We start from the raw sequence: 27,576 nt of genomic DNA on the forward strand, positions 1-27,576 counted from the left end.
TCTAAGAATTCCCACCCTTTAACAGGAAAGAAATACCCAAAAATGTATTGGAAAATTAGTACAGTCGTATATAGACAACCAAGCACAAAACATGACGATAATGACGGATGTGTGTCACCCTGGGAAAATTCCAAGATATCTTATCTCAAAAACATCGCCCACAATTCCATAGCCAAACCAAAACACCATGTGATATCACAGAGAGACATATGTTTCCCAGAAATTTCCAAACACTTAACGTCACGATTCTTATCCCTAAATATCACCAACAATGCAATAAACGAACCACTTGATGTCCCTAACAGACGAGGGCCTCAACGAAATTCCAAGCATTCCAAACTCTATAACAACAAACATTCACGTCACGATTCTTTATCTTATCTTGATCTTGATCTTGATCTGGTCAAAAGTGTCCCACCAATCACGATACGATTCCTTATACACTAATATATCTCCCTTTCCATTCAAAACAATGTCACTTATTTACAACTAACAAATAACGTCACTTTTCTTCATCTGATAACAAGAAACATTCCCTTCACGATTCCTTATCTTATCTTGATCTGGTCAGAAGTGTCCCACCAATCACGAGACGTTTCCTTATCCACTAATATATCTCCCTTTTCAATTCAAAACAATAACGTCACTTATTTACAACTAACAAATGACGTCTCTTATCTTTATCTGATAATAACACACACTACGACACGATTTCGTATCTTATCTTGATCTTGATCTGGTTCAAACTGTCCCACCAATCACAACATGAATCCTTATCTCTACCATCACCCATAATTCCATACGCGAACCAAAACACAAGAACCCATGTCACTGAGACATATGCCCCGAGGGATATTGCTAACATTCCAATCTCTTGACGACATGCCCAGAATGACGTCATCTTCTTATTAATCAATCACGTCACGATTCCTTATCATATCTTGATCTTGATTTATGCAAGTGTTATTTTTCTCTCTTAACGTATGCTTTTAATCCGAATTCTTTTAATGTCTATTTCTTTAAATGTATGCTTTTAAACATTTATATGTATGATCTTACATTTTCTGTAGTTCCCACACGAAATAAAGTAGTGCTCATTATGGTGTTACTGGCGCACTGAAACCAATCACACATGGCCTTGCCGATTGCAGCCGGTATGTACGTGTTGCAGGTTCTAACACCCTCCTGTTCCTGCCAATCATTTTAGGCTCCCGTCCTGAGTGTTTTCCTGCACTAATGATGCCAGAACATCTCCATTTATTGATCACATCGCCACGATTTTGAATGCTCCAGTTGAGCGCAATGGCACTTATGGACATGACACCAATGCGACAACCTATGTTGACACTCTCTCGAAATCACTGACTTCAGGTCGTGTTGCCACACCACCTGCTTTCAACTTCTATTTATTATATATACCTGGACTGTTCCATAACTTCAATTGACAAAACAGTGTCCTGAAAATTATTGGTAGATATTACACTACCTAATTTTGCATCATCAACAAACAACTGAATATTTCCTTTCAGGTTATTTCCTATTTATTTTATGTCCAAATTAAACAGCAAAGTCCCGTCCCAGCACTGAACTTTGTGAAACCACAAGACTCCTGTTTTCGCGTCGATTTTGCTCCTCCATATATCACTTTTTGATATATGGAGGAGCAGAATTGATCACTTAATCAGCCTTATATCCATCCCCCATTTGTTCTAATTTGTGGAACAGCATAGTATTATATCATATGGTATTCTGTCAAATGCCTTTGCAAAATTCAGTAGATCATCGTATAGCTATTTCCTTTATCCAACTCAGCTGTTACTCAATTGAAAAAAGTTAGTAAATTACTAAGGCATGACCGACCCTTCACAAAGCCATGTTGAGCCTCATGCAGTACCATATTTTTATCACCTATTCTTGAATTCTCTTTTTGATTAATTCTTCTAGTACTTTTGCCACCACACCTGAGATACGGATTGGTCTATAATATGCTATTGCAGTCTTAGAACCTCCATTATCTTTCCATTCTCGTGAAACTATATCTTATATTTCTAGAATTTGTGTCATTTATTGTTTTTTGTAATATATCATAAAATTTATATTTTTCATTCATATTCTTGATTTATTGGACATGATTGTTTCCACTCCTTTGGTATGAGCTGTCAATTCCATCTTGTTTGTTTTATCCCCATATTTCAATTTGATTTGTACTTTTTCATTTCTTTGTGGGTATTGGCTGCTTTTGATGTTTCATACATAGTCCTCACATTCTGACATCCAAGTTGTATTTTGTTGGCTTCAAATACAATACTTCGGGTGTTTTCCGAATTTTCAGTTTATTTTTCAATTCCCTAGTTATCCATAAGAGATTTCGCTAGGAGATGTTATTCTCAACAGTTTGTCTTCATTTAGTGTCAAATTTTGGTAAGATTTTTCTGTGGTCCTGGTTTCCATAGCAAAGCATTTTTTTACGAGAATGGGTCGCCTGCCCTTTGCTCAACCGGCACCAATTTACCCTAACTTAAGGCCGACATGATGTGGCATAGTCGCATCGTGATTGGCTTATATTTCTGATTAATAGAAGAATAAGACGGGAAGTTTCCATGAAAAGTGATTTTAAAAAATGAAGGAGTTATATTTAAAGGAAATATTGTGAGTTAGTGTTCTGTTGATATAGCTCTTTTGGCACAGCTGAAAAGAACCAGAAATAAAATTAAGGAATTAGCTGATGTCCAATGAAATTGGGTTGAAATTAATTTAAAGAAAGTAAAATTGATGATGATGTTGATTTAACACCAAAACGAATTCTACTGGAATATAAAGAAAACAGCGAGAACAGAGTCGTGTATTTTTCTACTCCTTCCTATTAACTACAGCAGAAAAATTTTTCTCAAAGATCTCTACTCACCCCAACGATCTAGTTAAACAAGCAGCAGACTATGAAGAGACTGACCTCTTCAAATACAAGAGGCCAAAAGCCATCCTAAATACTTGCAACAATGACTGATCTCCGTGCCCCCCAGGGCGAGCTCTCAGCTCATAAATCTTTCCTTCAATTCATCCTCCTTATCAGACAACGGGGAATAAAAGCATCTTGCTTCACCCTTCTGGCCAATGATGTTATGTTATGTGTATTTTTCTGGGAAAAATCATTGCAATCAAAGATGAGAAATGAAAAGAAATAACAAGGATACAACTAGATTGCATGGCATTTGAGAGGATGTAAGATACACATACCGGACACTGAATTTGAAACTTATTTAATACCCTGTTGGACCTCCGTTAGCCCAAATTACAGCACGTATGCGGTTTTGCATAACTTCCACTAGGTGGTGGATGTCATCTACGTCTACCAGAAATCAGGTATTCACCAGACAGCAATTCAACTGGCTCAGATTTGACAAAACAGTGCTTCGCTTCCGGACCTGTTTTTCTAACATTTCCTATACATGTTCAAAGGGGGCTCAGATAAGGATTTTTAACTAGGGAAGATGGTGGATATCGCTAACATGCTTGCTGGACCATTGCTGAACAATTCTTGACTGATGGAGAGTAGCATCTTCGTTCATGAAATAAGCATCGCCTGTTAGATAAAAATCATCACTGCAGGATGGACTTAAATGGCGACAATGTCCAGTTATTCCTTGAAGAATATTTGACCTTCTAGCAATATCAGGGACCCGTTCCGTACCAAAAGAAAATGCCCCTCCAGAACTTTGAGTTGTGTTTTACAAGACAAGCTGGGCTCCCGCTAAACTCTCTGCCTACTGTCAGTATAGAACAAGGTTTACCGTGATTCGTCAGACCATATGACGTTTATCCAGTGTCCGGTCACGGTGTTCCTGACACCACTGTAAACGAAAGTTTGGTTCTTCGCAGAAATCAGTGGTATTATTGTATAGCAATATTATTGTATAATATTCTGTATAGCAATGCGGCTGCTAAAACCGATTAGTTTCAATTCCCCGTGCATTATTCAGTGAGATATTGGTCGAGAACAGTCTTTATTAAATGCTTCGATCACTTAATGCACACAAGAAGTTTTGTTTGTGAGTATAAGCCTTCTCAGAAGAAAGGGATCTTAAAGCCTGTTTTAGGAACCACAGTTTCGCTTCTTAGACGAGAAAAGTGGGTTATTTTTTTCACTCATTAAACATCAGGGATATCTCATCATTTGAGAAACTAGTCAGTTCTGCTGTTTTCAAAATCGGGGCTTTAGGTAGATGCGAACTCACAATAAGCCCTTTATCGAACTCCTAAAGACCTTTTATTTATCTCATTGTGATCTACACTATTGACGATTACTGACCAGCAGCATTCTTAAACAGTTGCCTAGAACACGTGGCCAAGTATTTTGCATGCACGCTCTGTAAGTGTTCCGATCAATAACAGTTGTGCAGGACATTATTAAATACATCATGCGTTGAAAATGGAGATTGGCAGGATATATTAGAACAACTCAAGTTCGCGTAAATTATTGAAAAATATAGACTCATTAGTAGTAGAAGGCAAAGGTAAAGGTCAAAACGGGATGGTAAGATGAAATTCTTAGGACTGCTGAATTGCAATATAAGAGAAAAGTAGGAAAGAGAAAACTGGAAGGAAACCTTCGCCCCAGGGAACTGATTTAGGATGAAAAAAAAAGACGAAGATGAATTATATCTCCTAAGGATGATCTTAGATATGTCTCCTAAGAAGGAGATGTATTTAATAAATACATCTTCTCATACGTCTAAATAATTCCATGCAGTCATAGATCCTGTCGTGCAGTTTTTTAAACGTCTATATGTAATTGCACTATATAATGCAATTATAAAATTGCATTATATTGTGCAATTTTATTTTTAGTCAGTGAAAGTTTATTATAATATACGAAAAAATATGCTACAATCTATCTTTAGATGAGTGAATCATATTTCAAACTAAGATAGGATTTGGGATTATCTATAGTTAGATCAGTTATATGTATAATGAAATAAAAATTATTACAGATAAGGTACTGAGGGAAGCTGAGCAATGCATATGAATTAAAGATATATATATATATATATATATATACAGGGTGTTCGGGATAAATTTGACAGTTTCGTAAGGAAAAAGAAAATCTTCTTTGTATCTATTAAATTTAATGAATTGACAAAAAAACATTACAGGCAGAGTTAATTACAATACTATCAACAAGATTTACTCAAAATAACCACCATTAGCATCGATCACTGCTTCAATTCTGCTTCGGAACCTCGAACAAGTTGATGCTACAGTCTCCCTGGGAAGGGCCGCAAAAACTGTTTTAATTTTATCCATTAACTGGGCTTTTGTATTACTGGAAGTGCGATTGGTGTCTTTTTCAACTGCGCCCCATACAAAATAATCCATGGGGTTAAGGTCTGGGGAGTTTGGAGGCCAAACATTTGGACTGGTGAAGTAGAAATTTTCAGACAACCATTTTTGACTTTTCCCAGAGGTGTGGCAAGGGGCCGAATCCTGCTGCCATACATACGGCCTACCATTGGCTACCCTTGTTATCCAGGGCTTGACTACAGTTAGCAACTCCACGAACAAAGCCCGAATTCCAATGCCAGGGTTCTTCAACACCTGTTCCTGCAGATTTGCGAGGAATTCTGCTGTACGAACGCAATCAGATCGTCTGCTAGGGATCTTTCTTCTTGCTACATCCTCGTAGTCACCATTGCAAGTCTCTAGTTCATGCCTGATTGTTTTTACTGTATTCAGGGAGCATTGGGCAGCAGTCGTAATATCCTTATTTTGATGGCGGGCAACGAATCATCATGATACAAGTTATTCTCTTCCATGATTCAGGTGGGTTCCAGCTATCCATCTTTTCTGACATCTTGTATATGAATGAAGAAGGGTCCAAACTTTTAAATGAAGAGAAGTGTGTGTTAATACATGTAACTTACGGGAAAATATAATTAATTATAAATATGTCAAATTTATCCCGAACACCCTGTATATATGTTTTTTTTATTAAACTTGATAAAATATACATTGGGAGGTAGATAACAAAAAGGACTACTTACATGTTATAAGAATGTATATTAAAGAGAAAAAAATGGATTTTCGTTTTAGATATACAACAGAAATGAGGGAAAAAAGTACATTAATGGTAGACAGGATGTGTCTTTTCAGTAGGAGTCAATATTACAGTTCGGTATCACGTTTAGTTATTTTTCAGCTGAAGTGTATTGTCGTCGGCAATCCAGAACAGGGTACCAGTTGGATTCTACTCCTCTATGAATTTTGCGACAGTTCCTGTTTCTTTGTAATAATCAAATTCCAGTGAAAGCCTGCTCTGCAGTTTCCGACGTAGGCTACACATGAGGGTTTGTTCCGATTCAGATGGATAGTTACTGGTTAGATAGATAGATAGAAATGCATTTTCTTTATACTTTTAATGATTTTCACCAAACTGCATATGAGAGTTGTCTTTTTAAGCATATATTTTAATGATATTTCTCTATTGGTTTTCGAAATAAACTTCGATTTAATTTACAGAGACTGTTTAATTCAAGTTACGAATGATATAAATAAAAAAACGAGTATTCCAGTGTATATGGATTATCTGAGGGAAATGGATAAAAGAAAAGGAACCCCCAATAATTCCTTTACTGGTAAGTATCTTCATAATCTTGAAAAATATGATTTTTAAACTTATCTTTTCCTGTATTTTATTCTAATCATGCCAGTGAGTTCTGATCTAGCATGGAAAGTGCATAATTGTCTTTCCAACCAAAAGGATAATCAAAATAACTTCGAGACTGCATTATTAAGACATGTAACAGAGTAAAAATGTGGGTTCTAGGTCAGATCAAATAAAGGTGAACAAAATAAGTTATTCACCCCTTCTAAGTGTATAAAATGTTGGTTTTGGCACAGTTGAACAAAATTGATTAATTCTTTTAAATGTTGAAATATTATACTTACTCCAGTCGATTTTTAAATTCATAATTCATTTGAAAAAAGAAATTACTATTTTAAGGTTACTAAGTATTTTAATTAATTCCATGTATAAAAATTAATATTAAAATCAGTAACATTTAGCTCTTTGATTAAGAAAGCCGATTGTTGGATTGTTGTAAGCAGAGTTATCCTGTGGCAAAAGTGAATTTTAAAATGACAGGCATTTGTAGTTTGAGATTATTACAATAAATATTGTTTACATCCAGCAAAAATGCAAAATATGGAAATTTTTTAAGATTAAATTTATAAGAATCATAAGAATTTTACGTACAATAAATTAGAGAATTAAATAATTAATTAATAAATTAGACCAATAAATGAAACATAGCACATCGTGAAGCAAAACAATGCTAGTTAATTAGCTATATTCATTAATTAGTAAATTTATTTAATTTTTGTCTAATAATTATAAAGAAGTTTGTATTAAAAGCAAAGTGGAAAATTATTAGTGAATTCTATATTGAAAAAATACAATAAAACAAATTTTAAAATAAAAGACTAAAAACGAATGGAAAAAATATTGATAAAATGTAAATAGTTAAATAAATCCAACATTTTATTTTTAAAGTTATAAAAATTAAAAAAAAATGCATTTAAAAAATTTAATTAACTACATTACTAATAAAGTATAACGTCACTGTGGAAAGAAAGTAAAGTGACATCATATAGAATTTCACAGAATTTTTTAAAAAAACTCACCAAATATTAATGTTTAAAACAACTTGAAAAAGGTGAAATTTTTAATTTTTTTTAATAAATGATCATTAAGAAAGACGTTAATCTTATAGAATTCCATGAAAAAAGATTATGTTAAATAACTACAAGTGTTGTAGTTATTTTACAAGAACTTTTACAAGCATATTGTAGTTCTTTCAGAAGAACGTTTACATGGATAATTTTAGAAGAACGTTTACATGGATAATGAAAACGAGTAGGATGATAATTTGATTACATTAACAAGTCATGTTTTACCATTAACAAAAGAAGAAAGAATAAATAAATAAAGTTGGAATCATGATAATTTCACAGAAAAATATAGAGTGGCATCACAAACGATGTAAACCAGTATTACCGATAACTTCAGTAGTTATGATTAGCATTTGTTTACTAAAGAATTAGATTTCAATAAACATAATACACTACTTGCTAACAATCAGGAACGATACATTAGCTTTGATAAAGAAATCAAACATGAGGATCTTGAAAAAAATTGAAAAAAGAGAAAACGAAATTAATGAACGTGAAAATGAAAAGCAAGAACTAATAAAGGGATTTGTAATGGACTTGAATCAGTAAAATATAACTATCAGAAATATAATTTTAATTGAATCAATTAAAATATAGGTAAGAGAATTAAAATAGACAATAACAACAATAATAATAATAGGAAGAATTACTAACTGCGAACATCTACATTTTGTCATCAATAATAATAATAATGAGAATAAGAATGGTTACGGTGTAAGAAGACTTGAGAAAGTGTTGCTGAATGTGGTGGTTGTGCAAATTCAGGGAAACTAGATTTATTAAGGGTGGGGGGAGTAGATATACAGTCCTTAGGGAGGCAGTTGAATGTAAGAATGAATATAATATGCCCGAGCAAATAAGGACAACAAATCAGAGTGGGATAGTTAATATAAGGCATCAAGGTAGGGTTGGGGCTAATGGGGGTCTTAAATTCATGTACACTATTGCTAGGAGTATTAGGAACAAGAAGGAAGAGTTTTTGGCCATGGTTGGCACTTCCAGACCACAGGTTATTGGTATTAGTGAAACATGGCTGACTGCAGATGATATAGCTAGTGGGATTGAATGTGATGGGTATAGTGTGTTTAGGAATGACAGGGAGAATAAAATGGGGGGAGGAGTATTGTTGATGATAGCTGATGAGCTGCAGCCAAGGAGAATAGAAGTTGAATTGTAGGATAGAGAAAAGAGCACATTTGAGGCCATTTGGTGTGAGATTGTGGCTAGCAGAACTAAATATACAATTGGGTGCTGCTATAGACTAGGTGATGGAAAAGATGGTGGTGACAGTATGCACAAGCAAATAGAAGAAATGAGTGGAAAGAGGGTGATTATTATGGGAGATTTCAACTATGGTCGCATTGATTGGAGTAAGGAGAGGACACACGGGAGGAAGGAATTGGATTTTATGCGGTTATTAAGGGATAACTATCTGCGACAGCATGTAATGGAAAATACTAGGGATCAGAGAGTGCTTGACCTAGTAATTACATCTGAGGATTTGGCTGTAACAAATATGACCATATTGCCACCAATCGGTGAGAGTGATCATAGGGTCATGACTTGGGAGGTGGCTAAAGGTGTAGAATTTTCAATTAAGACAGGGTACATGTGGAATTATCGGGCTGGAAAAAATGACAAGCTTAGGAGTTTGATTGGTGCAGTGCTATGGCATGTACAACTGCAAGGACTAGACGTCTATAGTGCATGGGAGGTAGTTAAGAAGTGTTCGCATGAAGCAATGGCTGACTGTATACCTAGAGTCCGAATAATAACTCAACTAGGGGTTAAATGGATGAATAACACCATTAAGCTTGAGCTGCAAAAAAAGAAACAACTATGGAGGGAATTTAAGGAGAAAGGTGACCGGCAGGCACACGAACGGTATAAAGCGCAGGCCAGAAGGATAACGAGTGTGGTAAGAAAAGCAAAAAAGGATTACGAAAGAACATTGGCCATGCAGGCTAAAGAGAATCCTAAACAGTTTTTTAGATATGTAGCAAGTAAAAGGAAAAATGTACATGGCAGAATGATTTTAAAGAATGCCGATGGTAGGGAGGTAACTGAATCAGTTGATATAGTTGAATTACTGATGCAAGAATATATCATCCATGTGGTGACATTTCAGAAACGAATGTACCAGTAGATTATCAGGGAATTGTGGTGAATGAAGTGGAGGTGAGTAGGCTATTGCATAACCTCAATGTCAATACATCTGTAGGATTGGATGGTATATATACCAGCTCGTGTTGTACGAGAAGCAGCTAAAGAATTGTCAGTACCCTTGACCATTTTGTTTAATTTGAGTCTCGGGTCTGGATTAGTCCCGAGGGGGTAGAAAGAGGGGAAAATAGTTCCACTGCATAAAGGTCGTTCCAAGACTGCTGTTGTAAATTACCGACCGATTAGCATATCAGGAATCATTGTCAAGGTCTTAGAGAAATTAGTCAAGAAAAGAATACAGGATTGGATAGATGAAAATGGGATATTGTATGGGGAACAACATGGTTTTGTGAAGGGTAGATCATGTCTCAGTAACTTGCTCACGTTTTATAACACAGTGACGGCTGAACTGGATAGGGGTAATGGGTTTACAGTAATACTACTGGACCTTGCCAAGGCTTTTGATAGGATACCACATAGAACCCTAATCAGTAAACTGGAGCAGATGGGGATAGATATAGGGTTGGTGAGATGGATATGAGGGTGGTTGAAGGAGAGATACCAGAGTGTGGTTTATTCAGGAGTGGAGTCTAAAAGACGGCTTGTGACTAGTGGAGTGCCACAGGGCTCTGTTCTTGGACCACTGCTTTTCAATTTGTTCATCAATGATATAGGAAAGGATTTGAGAGGAAGTGTTCACTTGTTTGCTGATGATGCAAAGTTGGGTAGAGCAATTATGAGTGCACAGGATGTCAAAATTTTACAGGATGATTTGGATAGTTTGGAGGACTGGGCTAGGAAAAATGGGTGTCAATTTAATGTGGCAAAGTGTAAGGTTATGCACTTTGGGGCGAAAAGAATATCAGCAGTATATCGCATTGGTGGAACCGTACTCCAGGAGATTGATGAGGCCAGGGATTTGGGAGTGTTGGTGGATAGGGAATTGAAGTTTAGGGGTCACATTGCAAAAGTGACTAAAACAGCTCACCAAATCACTTGGCTTCTGAAAAATACTTTAACATGTAGAGACAAAGAAGTTGTTGTTCCTCTGTATCGAGCCTTGATAGGACCCCATCTGGACTACTGTGCCCAGTTATGGGCACCAGGGTTTCTTCGTGATGGGGAGGAAGTGGAGAGGATCCACAGACGAGTGACCAAGATGATAGCAGGTCTGTGGAATGAACCTTATGAGAATAGCATGGAGATTTGTGGGTTGCAGAAATTGGTCGATAGGCGAAGGAGGGGTGATATGATTGAGACATTCAAATTACTGAAGGGTTTCTATAGGATTGATCCAGAAGATATTTTTGAAAATATGACTGGTGGTGGGAGGACTAGGGGCCATGAATGGAAGCTGGGCAAGAGCGTGGTTGACAAGGGTGTTAGAGCTAGGTTTTTTATTTGGAGAGTAGTGAATGAGTGGAATAAGCTTCCAGAGTCTGTTGTGGGTGCTACGACCGTGAATGAGTTCAAGGCAAGGTATGATTGATACTGTGTGAATGTCGAATAGTTGTTCTTGACATGATGTTAGGGCCTCCCTCGATGAGTCTGTCGACTCCTTGGTGTTGCCCTGAACAACAACAACAACAACAATAATAATAATAATAATAATAATAATAATAATAATAATAATAATAATAATAATAATAATAATAATAATAATAATACCAACAACAATAATTGCGGTTTATTTTATATGACAGTGTTATTAAACTAAAGTATAGAAATAATATTAAATTATATTGTCAAGATACAATTTATTTATTGTTGAGATTTTTATTTATAAAGATTGTTAATTAAAAAAAATAGAAAAGCGTCGAGAAATTTAATTCGATGCACTAAACTTATTTCTATCTGCATTGAATTAAAATAAATAAATTAAAAAAACCCATTCTATCCATTCCCTGATTATAAAAGGTATGTACAAGAAAATCGTGTAAATACATTAACACGAGCCCTTAAAATATCCAAGAATTAAACCTCATCCTTAGGTAATCACATATACGTAATTAATAGTAGAAAGTCAGTTTAAAATTTAGTTTTCTTATACATACTTCAGAAATTAAGTTCCTGAATATTCGAATTTATTCGTAGTTACATCGTGCAAAAATATAACTAGAAATCAATTCTAATATACAATACTGCTCTCAGAGGTTTTTTTATTTTCTACTATTTCAGTACGGGCCTTAAAAATAAACCACATATTCTTCCTTAAGGAGTATTGAAAGAAATGAACACCTTTCAAAAGATTCTGTCTAGATTAACACCTAGCAATTGGAATGGTTAGATTGTTATAATTGTTAATGAAGAGAGAGAGAGAGAGAGCCGGAGCAGCAGCGACATCCTTTAGGTGTACAGCAGTCTTCTATCCCTTCTTCTGCTGAGCGCAGAGCAGTTCCTTACACACTCCTGTACAAATTCCCTGCACGAACTCTGAGCGATTAACTTGCCATGAGATTATGCTGGTTGCGAAGCTTTATGAAGAACTAGCCTAAAGAATTTTCTAATAGAGCAAGGTTGTGTCTTAGTAGCTGTTCATAACCTGAATGGACATTCTACAAATGCAAGAAATAAGAACAATCAGTCGTCTCCGGAGTTATGATCAAAACCGGTATGGATTTGACTTCCATTATGCTTTAAATGTTTGTGAAGTTTAGGTAATAGACAGTTTTGTCTTGCAATGTTTTCTGCATTTTGTTTCGTCTTAAAAAGAATATCTATATTTCCACTAGTTATGAAATATTACAGTTTGCACTTGAAGTGACAATGATCTTTCTACAAATATTATACACATAGCTTTAACAGGACGATTGCATTTTACAAAGAGCAATTGCAGACTGCGAACATCTACACATTTTGCAAGTCTTCTCTCTCTCTTTGGTTCTTACTTTTAAAATCATAAATGCAAGTACGCTATTAAATTAAAACATTTAAATGACGAAATACTATTGGTGCCATTTTTTAAAGAACATTTTAAACATGTGGGGTTGCTCCAACTTCTTTCATCCACATCTACAAATTACTGAACTTGAAACAATATTGATATTAAAGTCTGCTTAAGAAAAATTAGAGAACTTCCTAATCTATTTCTTTTACGATATTAATATGATTCCATTTTTGATTCAATTGGATTGAGTCAATCCAATTATTTAAACTTTAAAACAGTACATTCCTTATAATGCTTTCCAGAAAGCAAGTTTTATTAGAGAGGATTTTCTGATTACGTATTTGCAAACAAAAGCATTAGAGGAATCAATTGTCATTATTGTTTTAATTCATTTGTTGACCTTTCGCTTTAATTTTAATTGCAGAAACAATGCTGGTGGGAAATATTATTGTAGTATTTATGGCAGGAAGCGAAACTGTTGCCTCAACTCTTTTATGGGCTATTTTCGCAATGGCTGCTTATCCTGAGGTTCAGTGCCGTGTTCAGGAAGAAATCGATTCTGCAATAGAGAAGGAAAAGATGCCTTGTTGGGAAGACCGCTCGAAACTTCCCTATACTTTCTCAACATTAATGGAGGTGTCAAGATGGAGAACAGTTGCTTCGTTGCCTCTAAGAAGGTGGTAAGTTATTTATTTTCTTAACTGATTAATTATTATAAAAATAGGCATTTCTATTTACCATATTTGTCGGAGTATAAGGTGCTCTTTTTTACTTTGACAATAGGTCTGAAAAACACGACGAAAATTTCGACATTCAGGAGAGTAGACTTGTATGAAGGTGGTAGGTTTTCTTCCTAGTTGAAACGTGGAAGTTTCGAATTAAATTAAAGACATATTAAACGTGACAACTATTCGTGTGTTTTGAATTTCAAGGAATCTAAAATAGACCTTTCAGAATTGCGTAATTCTTATAAATACCAATGAAAATGTTTCCAGTCAGTATTAATCTCTGAAGTATCTAGTTAGTCTTCTATAGATGGCTGGTAAGCTTCTTTGTTTCATATTAGTATTAATACAGTTTAATACTGATTGCCACTTTGTACAGTATGGTGCAAAAAGTGCTCAATAATTACAAAGACATATGTTATAAAGTAAATGAGTTTATTAACAAAGAAATATTATTATTATTATTTGAGACTTCCAGGGAGTCTTGGACTAATCGAGGGAGGGTATAAGTCACCTAAACCATCTGTAATACCTTCCCTTAAATTCCTTTATACTAGATGCATTCACTAATCCTGAAGGCAAACTATTCCGCTCACTCACTGCTCTGAAAAAAACCTAGCTCTTATCCCTTTCTTCATTGCAAATAAATAAATTTGACTTCCATGGATAGCCCCGTGTTTTCTCCCAACCTTTCATATAAAGAAATATTTCATCAGATGAAAATCTGTAACATCCAATCAAAAATTTATAGACCTCTATCAAATCACCCCTCTTTTTCCTGTTAACCGGAGTCCGTAATCCACATATTCCCAATCTTTCCTCATAATCTAAATTTCATAATCCGGATATAATATTAGTAATTTATCTTTGCACCCTTTCCACAGGTTCTTTATCTCCTTAGAATCCTTTATCTCTTTGGAATCTGAGAGACCAACTCTGCGCAGAATAATCCAGGTGTGGTCTTATCACATCCTAATAAAGAGGCAAAATGACTTCCTTATTCTTACTTGTCAAGGTTCGCTTCAGCATTGAAAATATCCTCTGAGTTGTATTTGAAACTTTTGCTATGTGACCTTTGAACTTCAAATTCCTATCCACCAATACGTCAAGATACTTGGCCTCCTCATTTTCTTGTAGCTTAGCCCCATTAATATAATATACCACTGGAACTCCAATCATGCCAAAGTGCATAACGTTACACTTACTAATGATAGTCATTTTCTTTTACCCAAATTTCCAGCCTATTCAAATCATTTTGGAAGTGTTGAATACCAATAGCATTCCTGATTGCCCTGCCTCTCTTCGCATCATCGGTAAACAATTACGCAACTGATGTTTGACCCTGCCTGATGTCATTAATGTACAGATTGAACAATAATGGCCCAAGGACCAAACCCTGACGATACCAACCTTGTACAATGGAACTATCATACATTCTTTCATTCGTGGTATCATTTCTGAGCTGAGACTCAAGTTATACACACACATGAAAGACCTAGCCAATTCGGCTGAACGTTTCTTTAGCAAACTGGCTGATATTTCATATGTCCCTATAGAAAACAGCTCTTCAACCTCATTTTCACGAACCTCTAACTCTTCACAATGTAGCACTGTGCACTATGTTACATATACCTGGTTGATATATCTTAACAAAGTGAGCACTCATTAATTGAACAATTTCATTAGCTTCCAACACTCGAGCACCATCTGCATTCATAAAGTTATTCTTTCACATTCATTCTTTCTTCCGCTTGTGACACAACGATAAAATTCTTTTGGATTGCCGTTAGTTGAATGGCCAATTTCTTTTCATACTCCGATTTAGCTTTCCGCAATACTCGTTACTGTTCTGGCTTGAGCTTTATATATTTCATATATTTCTTACTGAAACATATATATTTCAATAAGAATGAAATATATATTTCACTCTTATTCTTACGATATTCTTTCCATATCTTCTTATGGATCTCTTGCTTAATAACGTTGCACATCCATTTCATTCACAACTTATTTACTCTTCGAACACTAGGGATACATTCAGATACCGCCTCATTTAAGCACTTTTTCGAAGATTCCCATGCATTGCTGTCATTTCTTCCATTTAGTAACTGATACCATGGGACCAAAGATAGTATTCTCCAAGTTGATCAAAATGTTCAGCTTCGTAGTTCAGCATGTAACCTGATTTAATCGGAGCATCAATACAAGCAGATACTTCCCAAGAAAGATCAGCATTATCACTGTCACCAATTGGTGGTAAAATATTCATATTCTTAACTGATATCCCTTCTGACGGTCTGAGCAAATCCAACACTCTTTGGCCTAGAGTTCTTTCTTTCTATATATGTGTTTCACATGATGATCTGTACATCCACTACTAACGGTAGAATTGCCGCTTGGTTGGCGGGTGGTTAGAGTATCCACTTCCCAGCCAAAAGGCTGCGGAGTTCGAATGCCGGTGGTGGAATGGATGTTTGTGATTGTCTGTGGAAATATGGTGGTGGTGGTGGTGGGCGATAGATGGTGTTGGTAGTTGCAGTTAGTGAATTGACTGGTGGAGACTGAGTTGTAGAGTAGGTGACCTCCCTCGATGAGTGTTTGGACTCCCTGTAGGTGTTATGTAATAATAATAATAAAATAATCTTGGTCGAATAAAGCATGCACGATGGTAGATTACGTGCTCGAAATGGGCCCCTTGTTTTTCATGAGAGGTTTCGTAGAGAATGCGAAGGTTCTAAAAATATTAATTACATATTACATGTTATTATGGATATTACACATTAAAAAAGTACATATCGTGTAATTTTATCCCTTAGTTCATCAAAGTTATAGTTCCATCAGGTCATAGTGAAATACCCACCGTAACCCAGTGGAACCAGGTCTTGGTAGAATACCCATTCCTTCAACATACTCCAAACGAAGGCATCAAGTGATGTGAGATCAGGAGAATATGAAGGGTACAGGAATTCTGTGAACCTCGAGATGAGCCTCTGGTGATAACAGTTCTGATAAATAGATCTAGAACCACGTGATGTGTCACTGGTTCTCCTTCATGTTTCAATACCCGTGCACTAAATCGAACGTTGTTTTACACGACATATCCTATGCAAATCCTGGGTGAACGAACGAACACGATCTCCATATAGCGGTCGCTATTCAAGACTCAAATAAATCGCCATCTTCAATGAAAAAGGGTCCAATCATGCCATGGCCGGAATCCGCACACAATCTGGTGACCTTCTCGATGTGAAGAGGTTTTTCTTCGACAATTTCAGGTCACGAGAAACCAAGAAACCTGTAGACTCGTCTGTTTACATGACCATCTTAGATGGAAATGCGCTTAGTCCGAGAACCAGATATTATGGAGGAAGGATCTTCATAGACATTTGCCAGCACGTGTGCACAGTATTCTAGCCGTGTAGCGCAATGTTTGCGAAAAACATTGTCGTAGGCGTAGATCATTTGTTCTACCAACTCAATATGAACGAATAAAACTGAACCATAAACGTCTTTTCCTCCATTCTACAGCTAAATGTAATGGCGTAGACTCGCTTGTCTTATAATGTACATGCATAATGTTGGAGGTTTAATGGATATTTAATACTTCCCAGGCAGATACATTCACAAACTCTCACACCACCACCCTTCTCAACAATATGGCATTATTAAAACTCTTACCAAGAGAGCCCACAATCTTTGTTCCAGTGAAACCGGCCTCACTACTGAGCTTAACTACATACACAACACTTTCCTCTCCAATGGCTACAGCGATCACAGTATCAAAAAAAATAATTAGTTCTTCTCCCATTCTCGGTCCTTCTCGTCAACAAGAATTTAAAAATGCCATCACCATACCCTACATCCGCGGCACATCCGAAAAAATAGCCAAGATTCTAAAAAAGCACAACCTACACACAGCATATAAACCCCACCGCAAACTTGCTACCCTTATCCGTTCTACAAAAGATCTGCTCCCTCCTCTCTCTCTGCCTGGAGTTTACAAAGTGCCCTGTTCCTGTAAGCTGGCGTACTTTGGACAGACAGGCAGATCAGCATCAATCCGCTTAGAGGAACACAAGTCTTACATCTGTAAACACAACTATGGTCATTCAGGCTTGGCTGACCATGTCTTGGACACCACCCACAGAGTATCATGGAAGAAAACCACCATGCTCCATCACAGCAAATTCAAGAAAGAGAGACTATTCTTAGAAGCAGCAACAGCTCTTAGAAATCAACCAAATCTTAATAAATACGGTTGCATTAAGCTTCCGAAAATTTGGGAAACACTCATCACCAGAGATCCTACTTTATATTCCAGGCCACCTACAACTGCCCTTAGAGGGCGCTCCACCTAGATAGGACTTTAGTGTCACCCACGTGGTTGGGCTTAGTATTGTATGATATTTGTGTTATGTTACATTAGTTATTTTTGTAATCCCCGTAGATGTCCTAGTGACTAGGACGAAATATAGGAAGTATTAAATTCTTTTTAATCCTTTCTGAGTGTTGTAAAAAATCCATTAAACCTCCAACATTATGTCTTCACAGCACTCAAGCCTCTATACACGAGTAATGTGCATGCAGTCGAACGGCATATATCATACAGCTTATACTGAAGAGGATGACGACGTCTCATCCCAGAAGACAATGTTTTGGCGATGTTGGTTATCATCTGTTGATTAGCATGGCTTCCTCTAACGGCAAAGGGTTCCACTTGTCCTAGAGTGATTCACGTTTTTTTAGATTTATTTAGCGAAGTAGAGTAGACTGTCCTCTCGCGATGGGTTCTTATACTCTCTGGAGGTGTCAGGTAATAATAATAATGTTTAAGAAGTCTGCTGAAGTGATTTCCTCGCACAGCACATTGAACCAAAGTAGGGGCCCATCTACTTCAAGAGATTGGGAAGTGTCTTATTCCTTTGTGTGACATAACATTTCTGTTAAGCTAACCACCACCTCCAGTGATGTGGTTAGCATATATGATGTGCACTTATTGATGTGCGCTCTATACACAATAATGTATAGAGTGCACATCAGTAATTCAAATCTTATATGTTCTCTATTGCTTTAGTTGATCCTGTCAGCTAATTGATAGGCGAAATATGAGGAAGATGTCCGCGTGGTTAACCTAGTGGCTTTGCGCTTCGTAACCATATGCCTATATGCCTGGATAAGGAGTGTTTTAGGTTCGATTTCTGTCGACGACGCGAGGAGCTTAAGGATCTTCCTCAGCCATAGCCAAGTTAGCCGGACGTGGACAGCAGGGTTTTTCCACCAGTTTATCTGGGGTTTTCATCCCGCAAGCAGGCAAACCCGTCCGGTGAACACACACGGATTACAGTCAGGAATACTGACCCAGTCATAGATCTGATTCGTCAGTTATGCCGGTTCCGGAGCTCGGATAAAATTTGGGGAAACAGAGATAGTGCCGTACCTCCCTGTAAAAAGCGGACTCACGGCCGTGCATCATCATGAGGAAGATTGCAAATTTTTTAAATAAAGGTACAGGCCCTTTCCTAGAAACTAAAAAGTTTATAGGAAAGGGCCTATAAACTTTATAGTTTATAGGCCCTTTCCGCCTACAAACTATAAATTTCTGTAGCATGATACATGGATTTTCTTTTCATTATAAAATAAACTAGAGTTTAAGTTTCAGTTTCTTTGTGTAACACGACTTCTGAACCCTATAAAATGATGATGATGATGTTCGTTTATTCGGGAATATTTTCATAAGCCTGCAATGTTTCTTCGTTATTCTGAGAGAGAGAGAGAGAGAGAGAGAGAGAGAGAGAGAGAGAGAGAGAGAGAGAGAGAGAGAGAGAGAGAGAGACTTGATAGTTTCGTAGCATGATGGCATTTAAGGACATAATCAGAGGTGATTTTCAATTTTTATCATGTGAAAATAAATAAAAATATAGATGCAGCTATGGATATAATTTATAGAAGCTCAATTACATTCTGACCGGTTCATAAATACAACCACCTATTGGCTATTAAAGCTCGGAAAAATTCCTTTCATATTAACTGTTGATAATTTAATTATCCTCATACCTAACTTGTGGAAGAAACCGTACTTATCATAAAATCATGCATTTAGCGTAATATAGAGTGCTTTTACTGATCTTCATTTATCTGCATAAATGTAGTAGAATACGGATTCTGTTAAATGAAAGCTTACATCTTTTCACTTTTAGCGCTGGTGAAGATACCACCATAGCAGGTTACGACATTCCAAAAGGGACAATCGTAATCGCCAACTTGTGGGCGGTTCATCACGATCCCGATTATTGGAAAGATCCAGATGAATTTATTCCAGATCGATTCCTCACCCCAGACGGAAAATCAGTGGAAAAACCGGAATATTTGATCCCATTTTCCATGGGTAAGTAACAATTGAACGATGTTGCTTGTTTTCAGCGAATAGCATACGGAGCCACAGAGCCTACGGTGAGGGGGGGGGGCAGTCGAATTTACAACATGCTTGTCTCGTTTGAAAGACCTAGGATATAGCACTCCCTCAAGGATGTAAGAACCTTCATTTTTTTTATTCTTTAATCTGAAGAGTTGAAGGAAGGTAATAATTAATTATATTATCACTGATAGTTCGCCATGAACTTTTATCGTCTACATTCTTAGAAAGTACATCCCAAGTACAAAGAAAGAGAACAATTGATTTGATCTGGAAACAAAAATAAATAAATAAATCCTCCAATACCACCTTTTTGCAACTTTCGGTCTCACTATTTCATGCTTAGTAGCAAATAAACGTCTACCAGGTGTATTCACAAGAATATATTTGGTAGAATTATTCTTTATACCGTTTGTCTAATTTATAAAATATAATCCTCATAATGTAAGGCTTACGTATTTTTGTATTTTCATTATTTGAAGTTTTAAAACACTCCGATAAGTTTAATAAGAATAAAGATATCATATATAATATTTTGGTGGGTTTGGACAGATGTCCCACATCATTAGCAGTTGTCCTGATCCCATGATGTTGACAAATAGTATTATCCCGCATGTAATTCTGACACTCCTCATTCAGAGCTGCACTCATTATAACAGGTAATCGACAACTTGATTTGTAAGCTGCTACTGTTGTGTTATAATATTATATTTGAGGGGAAATTATTTCTTGTAAACATCCCTCACCCACGCATGCACAAACAGAAGTTTGCGTTTGAAGCATTTTGCGACTTAGTAATTTGTATATGGAGGCAGATATCTATACATCCAACTGCCCATGTATCCCATAGTGGACAGCAGACTTCCTTTTGGATGTATGTATTACGATTGCACGTTTATTGAGGTGAAAATTCAAGGTATTTTAAATCATCGGCTACAATAATACTCGTATGAAATTGAAAAGAGCCAGATCGCATTAGGAGAAGAGGAGACTGATGATAGTAGGAGAGTAAGAGAAAAACACCTCAGCTAATTTATATCATTATAAAACGAAACGCGTTTTTGTTTTCAAAGAGATCAAGTGAACGATCATAAGCTCTATTGTAACCGTTATCCAGGGATAAATGATTCCCACTTTGGTTAGCCTTTATGTTAGTTGCTTTCAGTTGGCCTTTGCTATCTTTCGACGGTTCTTTAGTCATTACTAGGATCTACATTGAACGAAACTACATTGAACGAAAATGATGAAAAATTGTGAAAAGCTTTAATAATAGGCATAGAATGAATTTTCTTCCACTTCCACTGATGAATATTACATAATATTAGTGGTCCCTAGCTACGTCCGTAGGACCAAAGACACAGGAGGCAAGGTTGAGATGCTTTGGTCATGTGATGAGGAGGAAGGAAGAGTATGTGGGAAGAAAGGTCATGCAGATGGATGTGCAGGGGAGGAGGTAGCTTGGGCGGCCAAGCTGCTGAAGAAGAAGTCAGTAGTCATTACCAATTCGCCAAAGGTCTCCTAAATTGTTGCTTTCTAAGTTTAAAAATCGACAGGCTTCAACAATAAATTTTCGATAATACATCCCTACGTATAAGATTTGTATTATGTAGTTGGTTACAAATCCACTTTTTTTCATCTCTTTCCATAAATGATAATTTAGCTCCTGAAGTATCATAATCATCATCAGTTTCCTGAAATGTACCCTGAGGGGCGGTAAGGTTACTATGACAGCAATACATGATCAGGTGTATAATATCCTACAACAGTTTTCCTTCAAATTTCTCTATTACGTTTGAGCACTCCAGTATCTTCTCATTTCTAACATTTCGTGCTTATAAGACACTTCTTACTGACTCACTCCACCTAGACCATGCTCTTTTTCTGGGTCTCTTTCCTTCCATTTAGATCAAACACTTGTTTTGCTAACCTTTCTTCACCCATTCTATTTGAGTGACCATACCACTTGGAACAACTCTGCTGACACATCTTGAATGCTAATAACGTCATGTTCCTTTCTAATATCTATAATTTTAATATGATTCTGCCACTGATGCTATCGGTTCATTTCCCTAATTTTTCTCAGAACTCTCATATCTCTTGTCTCTAGTCTTTGGCAAGTGCTTTATTTCTAACCCAACTCTGAGATCCATAAATTAAAACTTGTTTGAATACTGTCTTGCATACTGCTAGTTTGGTGTTTTGGCTAATTTCTCTCTTATTCCATATGAATTAATTCAGCAGGCTACTCACCATCCAGCTGTACGTATTCTATTGTCTATTTTCAGATTTAACGTGCCATCTTCACCAAAATTCTGCCTAAATAGCTGTAATATTGTACTGGTTTTATAGGAACTCCATTCGGAATGCACTGTAGCTTTCTATGCGCCTGCATATTTTCATACTTTTGGTCTTTTTTTCTGATTTTAATGCCAATGTTGTTGCAACTGTTATTCAATTTAGTTACTGAATCCTGGGGACTTGCACTAGATGTGTTTAGGAGTACAACTTCATCTGAATAAAGAAAAGAGCTAAATGGATATCTCCATTCTATGGAATGCACATACATATCAGGCTTGAATCCACTTTTTTCATAATGATCCATATAGCTGATGAATAAGAGTGGAGATAATGTGTATTCTTGTCTCACCTCTGATTTTACATGAAATCATCTTCTTGCATTTCCTTCAATTCTAACTGCTGACTGACAACTAAAATATGAATTATGTATATAAATAGGGATTCTGCATAATGTTCCGCTCACCCAATACAATTGAAGTGTTTTGAAAAGCATTTTTGGTTGGCAACGTGTCGTATACCTTTTCCAGATCTACAAAACTTAAGTACAGATCCTTGTCGTATTCCCACGATTTCTCAACTCTATCTTTTAAAGTGAAAACATGATCTTCACAACGTCTATTTGACTAGAACCTAGTTTGGTCTTCTCCCAGTTTCTATCCTTAATGTAATGATTGAAAAAGGTGCATATTTTCATAAATGAGATTCCTCTGTTATTGAGGGTTAAATTGCCAGTTCCGAAATAACGGAGTGAGTTAGTGTTAAGCATACAGTGCTGAAATATTCAGAAACAGAGTTGGTCTTTGGACCAATGAATATTCTCTTCCAAACAGCCTGAGATGAAATCGGTGGTAAAGCTAGAGAAATTTTACTCCTATTTGATTGTCTGTAATATTTTAGATATTTCAAAACCATAGTGGTTAAGTTTTAAAGTATTCAGAAAAATGCCGAAAGTTTCGGTTCTTTTTTGATAATTAGAGAAATTCCTTTGTCTCTCCGCTTGACAAAGAAAAAAAGAGGATAGGGCTATTTTCCTTTTCGGTGATATTATATTAACTGTACATGAAAGCATGTACAGTTTCAAATCCAGCGTTTCAATGTTTCTGTTCCTAAGCATTTTAACCGGATATACAGCAGATGGAAAGGTGAATTCCAAGTATAGTTAGAGGTTAGTATTGGGAAATAAATAAAAGGAGGATCCCTTCAAAATCCCCTATTCATAAGTCTTTAGTTTGTGCCTTGTCGGCTTTAAAAATCCACTGACATTGCTGATTTTGGTTTTTAAAAAAAGAGGCGTGAATTGAATCTTTATCCCTACAGGGATTAACTCTATGATATGCATGCACTGCTTGGAAAGAAGTCAAACAGACACTCCAATAGGCAAGGTGCATCGTGCCATGTAACGTGCCACGTGTTCGTAGCCGGTATAAATTGGAGGATTATGATGATCCCAAGTCGGACAACTCTGTACTGGTGAAGTGGCTGCGAGAAGGGAACTGACACAGTTTTAAAGAGGGGCTGGGAAAGGATGCTATGTTGCAGGCCTAATATTCGGCAAATTGTTGACAAACCGGGCCATCTCAGAACAACAGTCAGTGACACCATACTGAAATGGAAACGCAGGGAGTCAATGTGCAAGATATACGAGCGTCTAGGCGCGGGGGCCTAGACGCTCGTATATCTATTAGTACTTAGTCAGTATGCTTTTAGATCTCGTTGGGTGCATATCGCTGTTTCCTGCATTATTTTTGTTTAACACATATCTTCGTCGATTTAATAATCCATGTGCTTCTTTAGTTAGGTATGTTAATAACAGCAGCTGCAATTTGACGTAAAGAAGGTAGAAAATATCGAAATAAAATGTATACATTTTTAGGCCATATTATAAAATGAGTAAAAAGAATCAAAGAATTTTATTAAATTTTTTAAATGTGAAGAATCCAAACTACTCGAGTCAAAAAAAAGCCACGAAAGCAAAATTATTACTGAATTTTCACCAGCGAAAATGAAAAAAATCTAGTTTCATAAGATCATATTGATGATTATCTTAATTGTGGTTTTATTCTTTCACCTGAATCTACCAAAAAAGATTTGCATCGAATGTCTGTAATTTGTCGTGAAGTTGAATGTAATTATGCTATGAAACTATCGAATCTTTTGCAGCAATTTCAGATAAAATATCCTGAATTAGAAGAAAAACTTCTGGAATAGTTTTGAACGTAAGAAGCAACAGTTTCAACTATAGAAGAAATCATTTAAATAAAATTTGATACAAAATAAATCCTTATTAAAATCTTTATATCTAGTAGCACTCCACATCTTTCAAACAAACAAAAAAATCTTTTAACACCAGAGAAGATTTGATAAAACCTCTTTTAATAGATGTGTGTTTTGAAATGTTCCGATCGACAGCTGCTGACAAACTCAAATCAATTCCCACTTCCATCAACACGGTAGGAAGCCGAATTGTAACATTATCTGAGAATGTTGAACATCAATTAATTGAAAAAATAAAAAATAATTAATGTTTGCAATACAAATTGATGAATCAGGAGACGTTTCATAAAAGCCGTTTTGGTTTGTTACATAGATTATATTACTGATGGTATAAAAGAAGAGTTTTTATGTTGTTTAGAATTAGCTTCGCATGCAACAAGTTCATAAATTTTTAATGTGTGGAATACATACATTTATAAATTTAAATAACGTTCTTTCGAAATCCAAAATTAAAAATTGTTAATTTTGCTAAGAACAGTGATGTGATCTTAATTCACGACTGTTCACAATACTTTGCCAAGAAGTAGGTGCATTTAGTACTTCATGCAGAAGTAAGTTGCTCTTAATGACCATGAATTTAAATCACTTCTGGATTAAAATTAGGAAGGAATATCCAAGCAACAACTTATTCGCACAAATAAGTTGTTGCAAACGGAAGCAATGAAGGCGTTACTACCGTTTGCAACAACTTATTTGTGTGAGTCAGGATTCTCGGCAATGTCAACTACGAAAACGTAGTTAAGAAGTCGTTGAACCGTAGATTCACCTCTTCGCCAAGCTTTAACAAATTTGCAACGGAATTTTGCAACAAATTTGTTTTTAGAATGCCTTCATTTTTTGAAAAGAATGCCTTCTTTTCAAAGAAGGCATTTAATGCCTTCTTTGGAAAGAACAAAGAAGGCATTAAATTTAGTTTATTTTCTCATTATTATATACTTACTTTATAATTTACAATGCATGAAATGATGAATATATTATATTCAAATAAAGCGCAATTTATGTTCTTACAGTATGTTTTTTTGTACTTTTTATATTTTGACGGGACACGTAAAATTATCTGAGATTTAACTGGTCCGCGATAGACTAAAGGTTGAGAAACGCTGCTCTAGATTATAAAATCCATTAAAACACACAAATAAACACGTTGTAGAAGGTTTTGAATTTCATTACGGAATACATTATACCTGGAACGAAATTACATTCTTGTTTTAATCTGTGCTGTGCATAATGGGATACATGAGCAACATGGTGAAAAATCATGCATTTTCATATAAAAGTAACGAAATGCTCCACGTTCAAACTTTTACTTGCTGCTGATGAAGTAAAGGATTTAAAGTAGAAGATGCTTTTTTGGATCTCTAGAAAGGTGACCATAAAATGTTGCCTCACTAATCTTCATCTTTAGACTTTTCTCGAATACGATTTTCTGGACGGTTGCCTCCGATTATCTTTTTTTTTTAAATATTATTATTATCTAGGAGGAATTCATTGTTTGATTGGGAACATGCTGTTTGTATTCCAACATAATCAGAAGAATTGCCATTTAAATGCACATAAAAGAAAATGCACATATTTTGTGCTTTTCTTTCGTTTTAAATCACACTGTAGCTATACAGAAATCGAACATTTTTTTAATGATTAGATGCTATAATTCATAAGTACTAGCTGTAGTTTATTTACACATAGTATTATTGTTGGTTTGCTCTTTGATATGATTACTTACAATCAGGTCATTTTAAAGAAATATTTTGTGTGATTGGTGACATGATTCTTGTTTCTCATATTAGAACAGCACACATTTTATGTTCATTTAATTATTTATTTTGTATAACTAAATTAAGCCAATTTATTTGATAATGCTATTTATCGCAGAACATTAATTATTTTATTTTATTTTAATTATATTTAGTTCTTATAATATTTTACGAATTTATGTGCTCATAAAAATATTAAATTTAATTTATACACAACTAAAAAAAATTTTAAATATTGTTTAAAACTTCCATGTCAAAATTAAAAATATGTATTTATAGTTGGATAACTTTTTTTAATATTATATATATATATATATATTTAGGTAAGCGGTCTTGTCCTGGAGAGGTTTTTGGAATGGTTGCGGTCTTTTTATATTTTACAACTATTCTTCAACGTTTCGACATTAGGCCACCGGATGGAACCACTATTGACTTGGACGGGATTCCATGCGTCACTTATATACCGAAATTTCAGCCTTTATGTCTTCTGAAAAGATAATAAAATATTGTAATATTTATTGAGAAGCGAGATAAGTGAATATTTGAATAAGAATATTCTTTTTTAAATGCATATCGTGATTGTAAGGAATTTTGGACAAAACAAATATGTCAAAAAAAAAAAGACACCTAGTTTCTTTGCTTACTAGTTTCATCTTTCTCATATGTTTTACGTTATTTAACAAATGTTGGAAGGTAAAAAATATCATTTGCGTTCAGAATTGCTAAGATGATATGCATAACATTCATCATAAATAAGATGTTGCTTAATTTTTGAATTGCGCCCATATATATACCATTATGTTATTATTACATATAAAATATAGATAAAATATGAACACATATTATTAACTTCAAAATAGCTGCTGGTTTATTAAGCGAAAGCGAAGGAAATTAATCAGAATTTTATGGAATTGAAAAAGAGAAGCTACAATGTTATCTTATTCTTTCATAGCGTAATGGGTAAAGGATTTCTATAAAGTCGATTGAATGTATTTCGTAGCCAATATATGGTGCTCGATAAACTGTATTACGCATACAGAATTATAAGACAAATTGTTCTTACTGCTATAAATAATAAACTCATTTCTCACACTCGTAGCACATATACGTACCTGTAGGGGAAATGAGCGAATTTTATGTGAAAAGTGCACTATGAGAGAGAGTGATTATCTTGCGGTAATCACTAATGCCGTGTACGACAGAAACTGTATTTTTGTTTATTAATTTTATAGAGTGTTTTGTATTTTTATTATTTCTTTATTTGATCTGATCATCAGTACCTCAGTCAGTATAGAGGACGCACTGGGGTGGAGAGATAGGGTTCGATTCGCGTCAGTG

The 27,576-nt window shown here is 35.5% G+C and overlaps 1 protein-coding gene across 1 annotated transcript in view; it reads left to right on the forward strand.

The window, feature by feature from the left end:
- The window catches only part of LOC150101487 (cytochrome P450 2J2-like), a 47,558-nt gene extending 20,821 nt beyond the window's left edge, over positions 1–26,737 (forward strand). Inside the window, exons 5-8 of the mRNA XM_090400807.1 lie at positions 6,514–6,629; positions 13,200–13,455; positions 19,698–19,885; positions 26,562–26,737. Of these exons, the coding sequence (XP_090256933.1) occupies positions 6,514–6,629; positions 13,200–13,455; positions 19,698–19,885; positions 26,562–26,737 (736 nt within the window). The remainder of the gene's footprint in view (positions 1–6,513; positions 6,630–13,199; positions 13,456–19,697; positions 19,886–26,561) is intronic.
- The last annotated feature ends 839 nt before the right edge of the window (positions 26,738–27,576 follow it).

This window comes from Typopeltis vanoorti, chromosome 11 (genome assembly GCF_054136105.1).
Source record: "Typopeltis vanoorti isolate ZY-2024b chromosome 11, IOZ_Tvanoo_1.0, whole genome shotgun sequence".
NCBI lineage: Eukaryota > Metazoa > Arthropoda > Arachnida > Uropygi > Thelyphonidae > Typopeltis > Typopeltis vanoorti.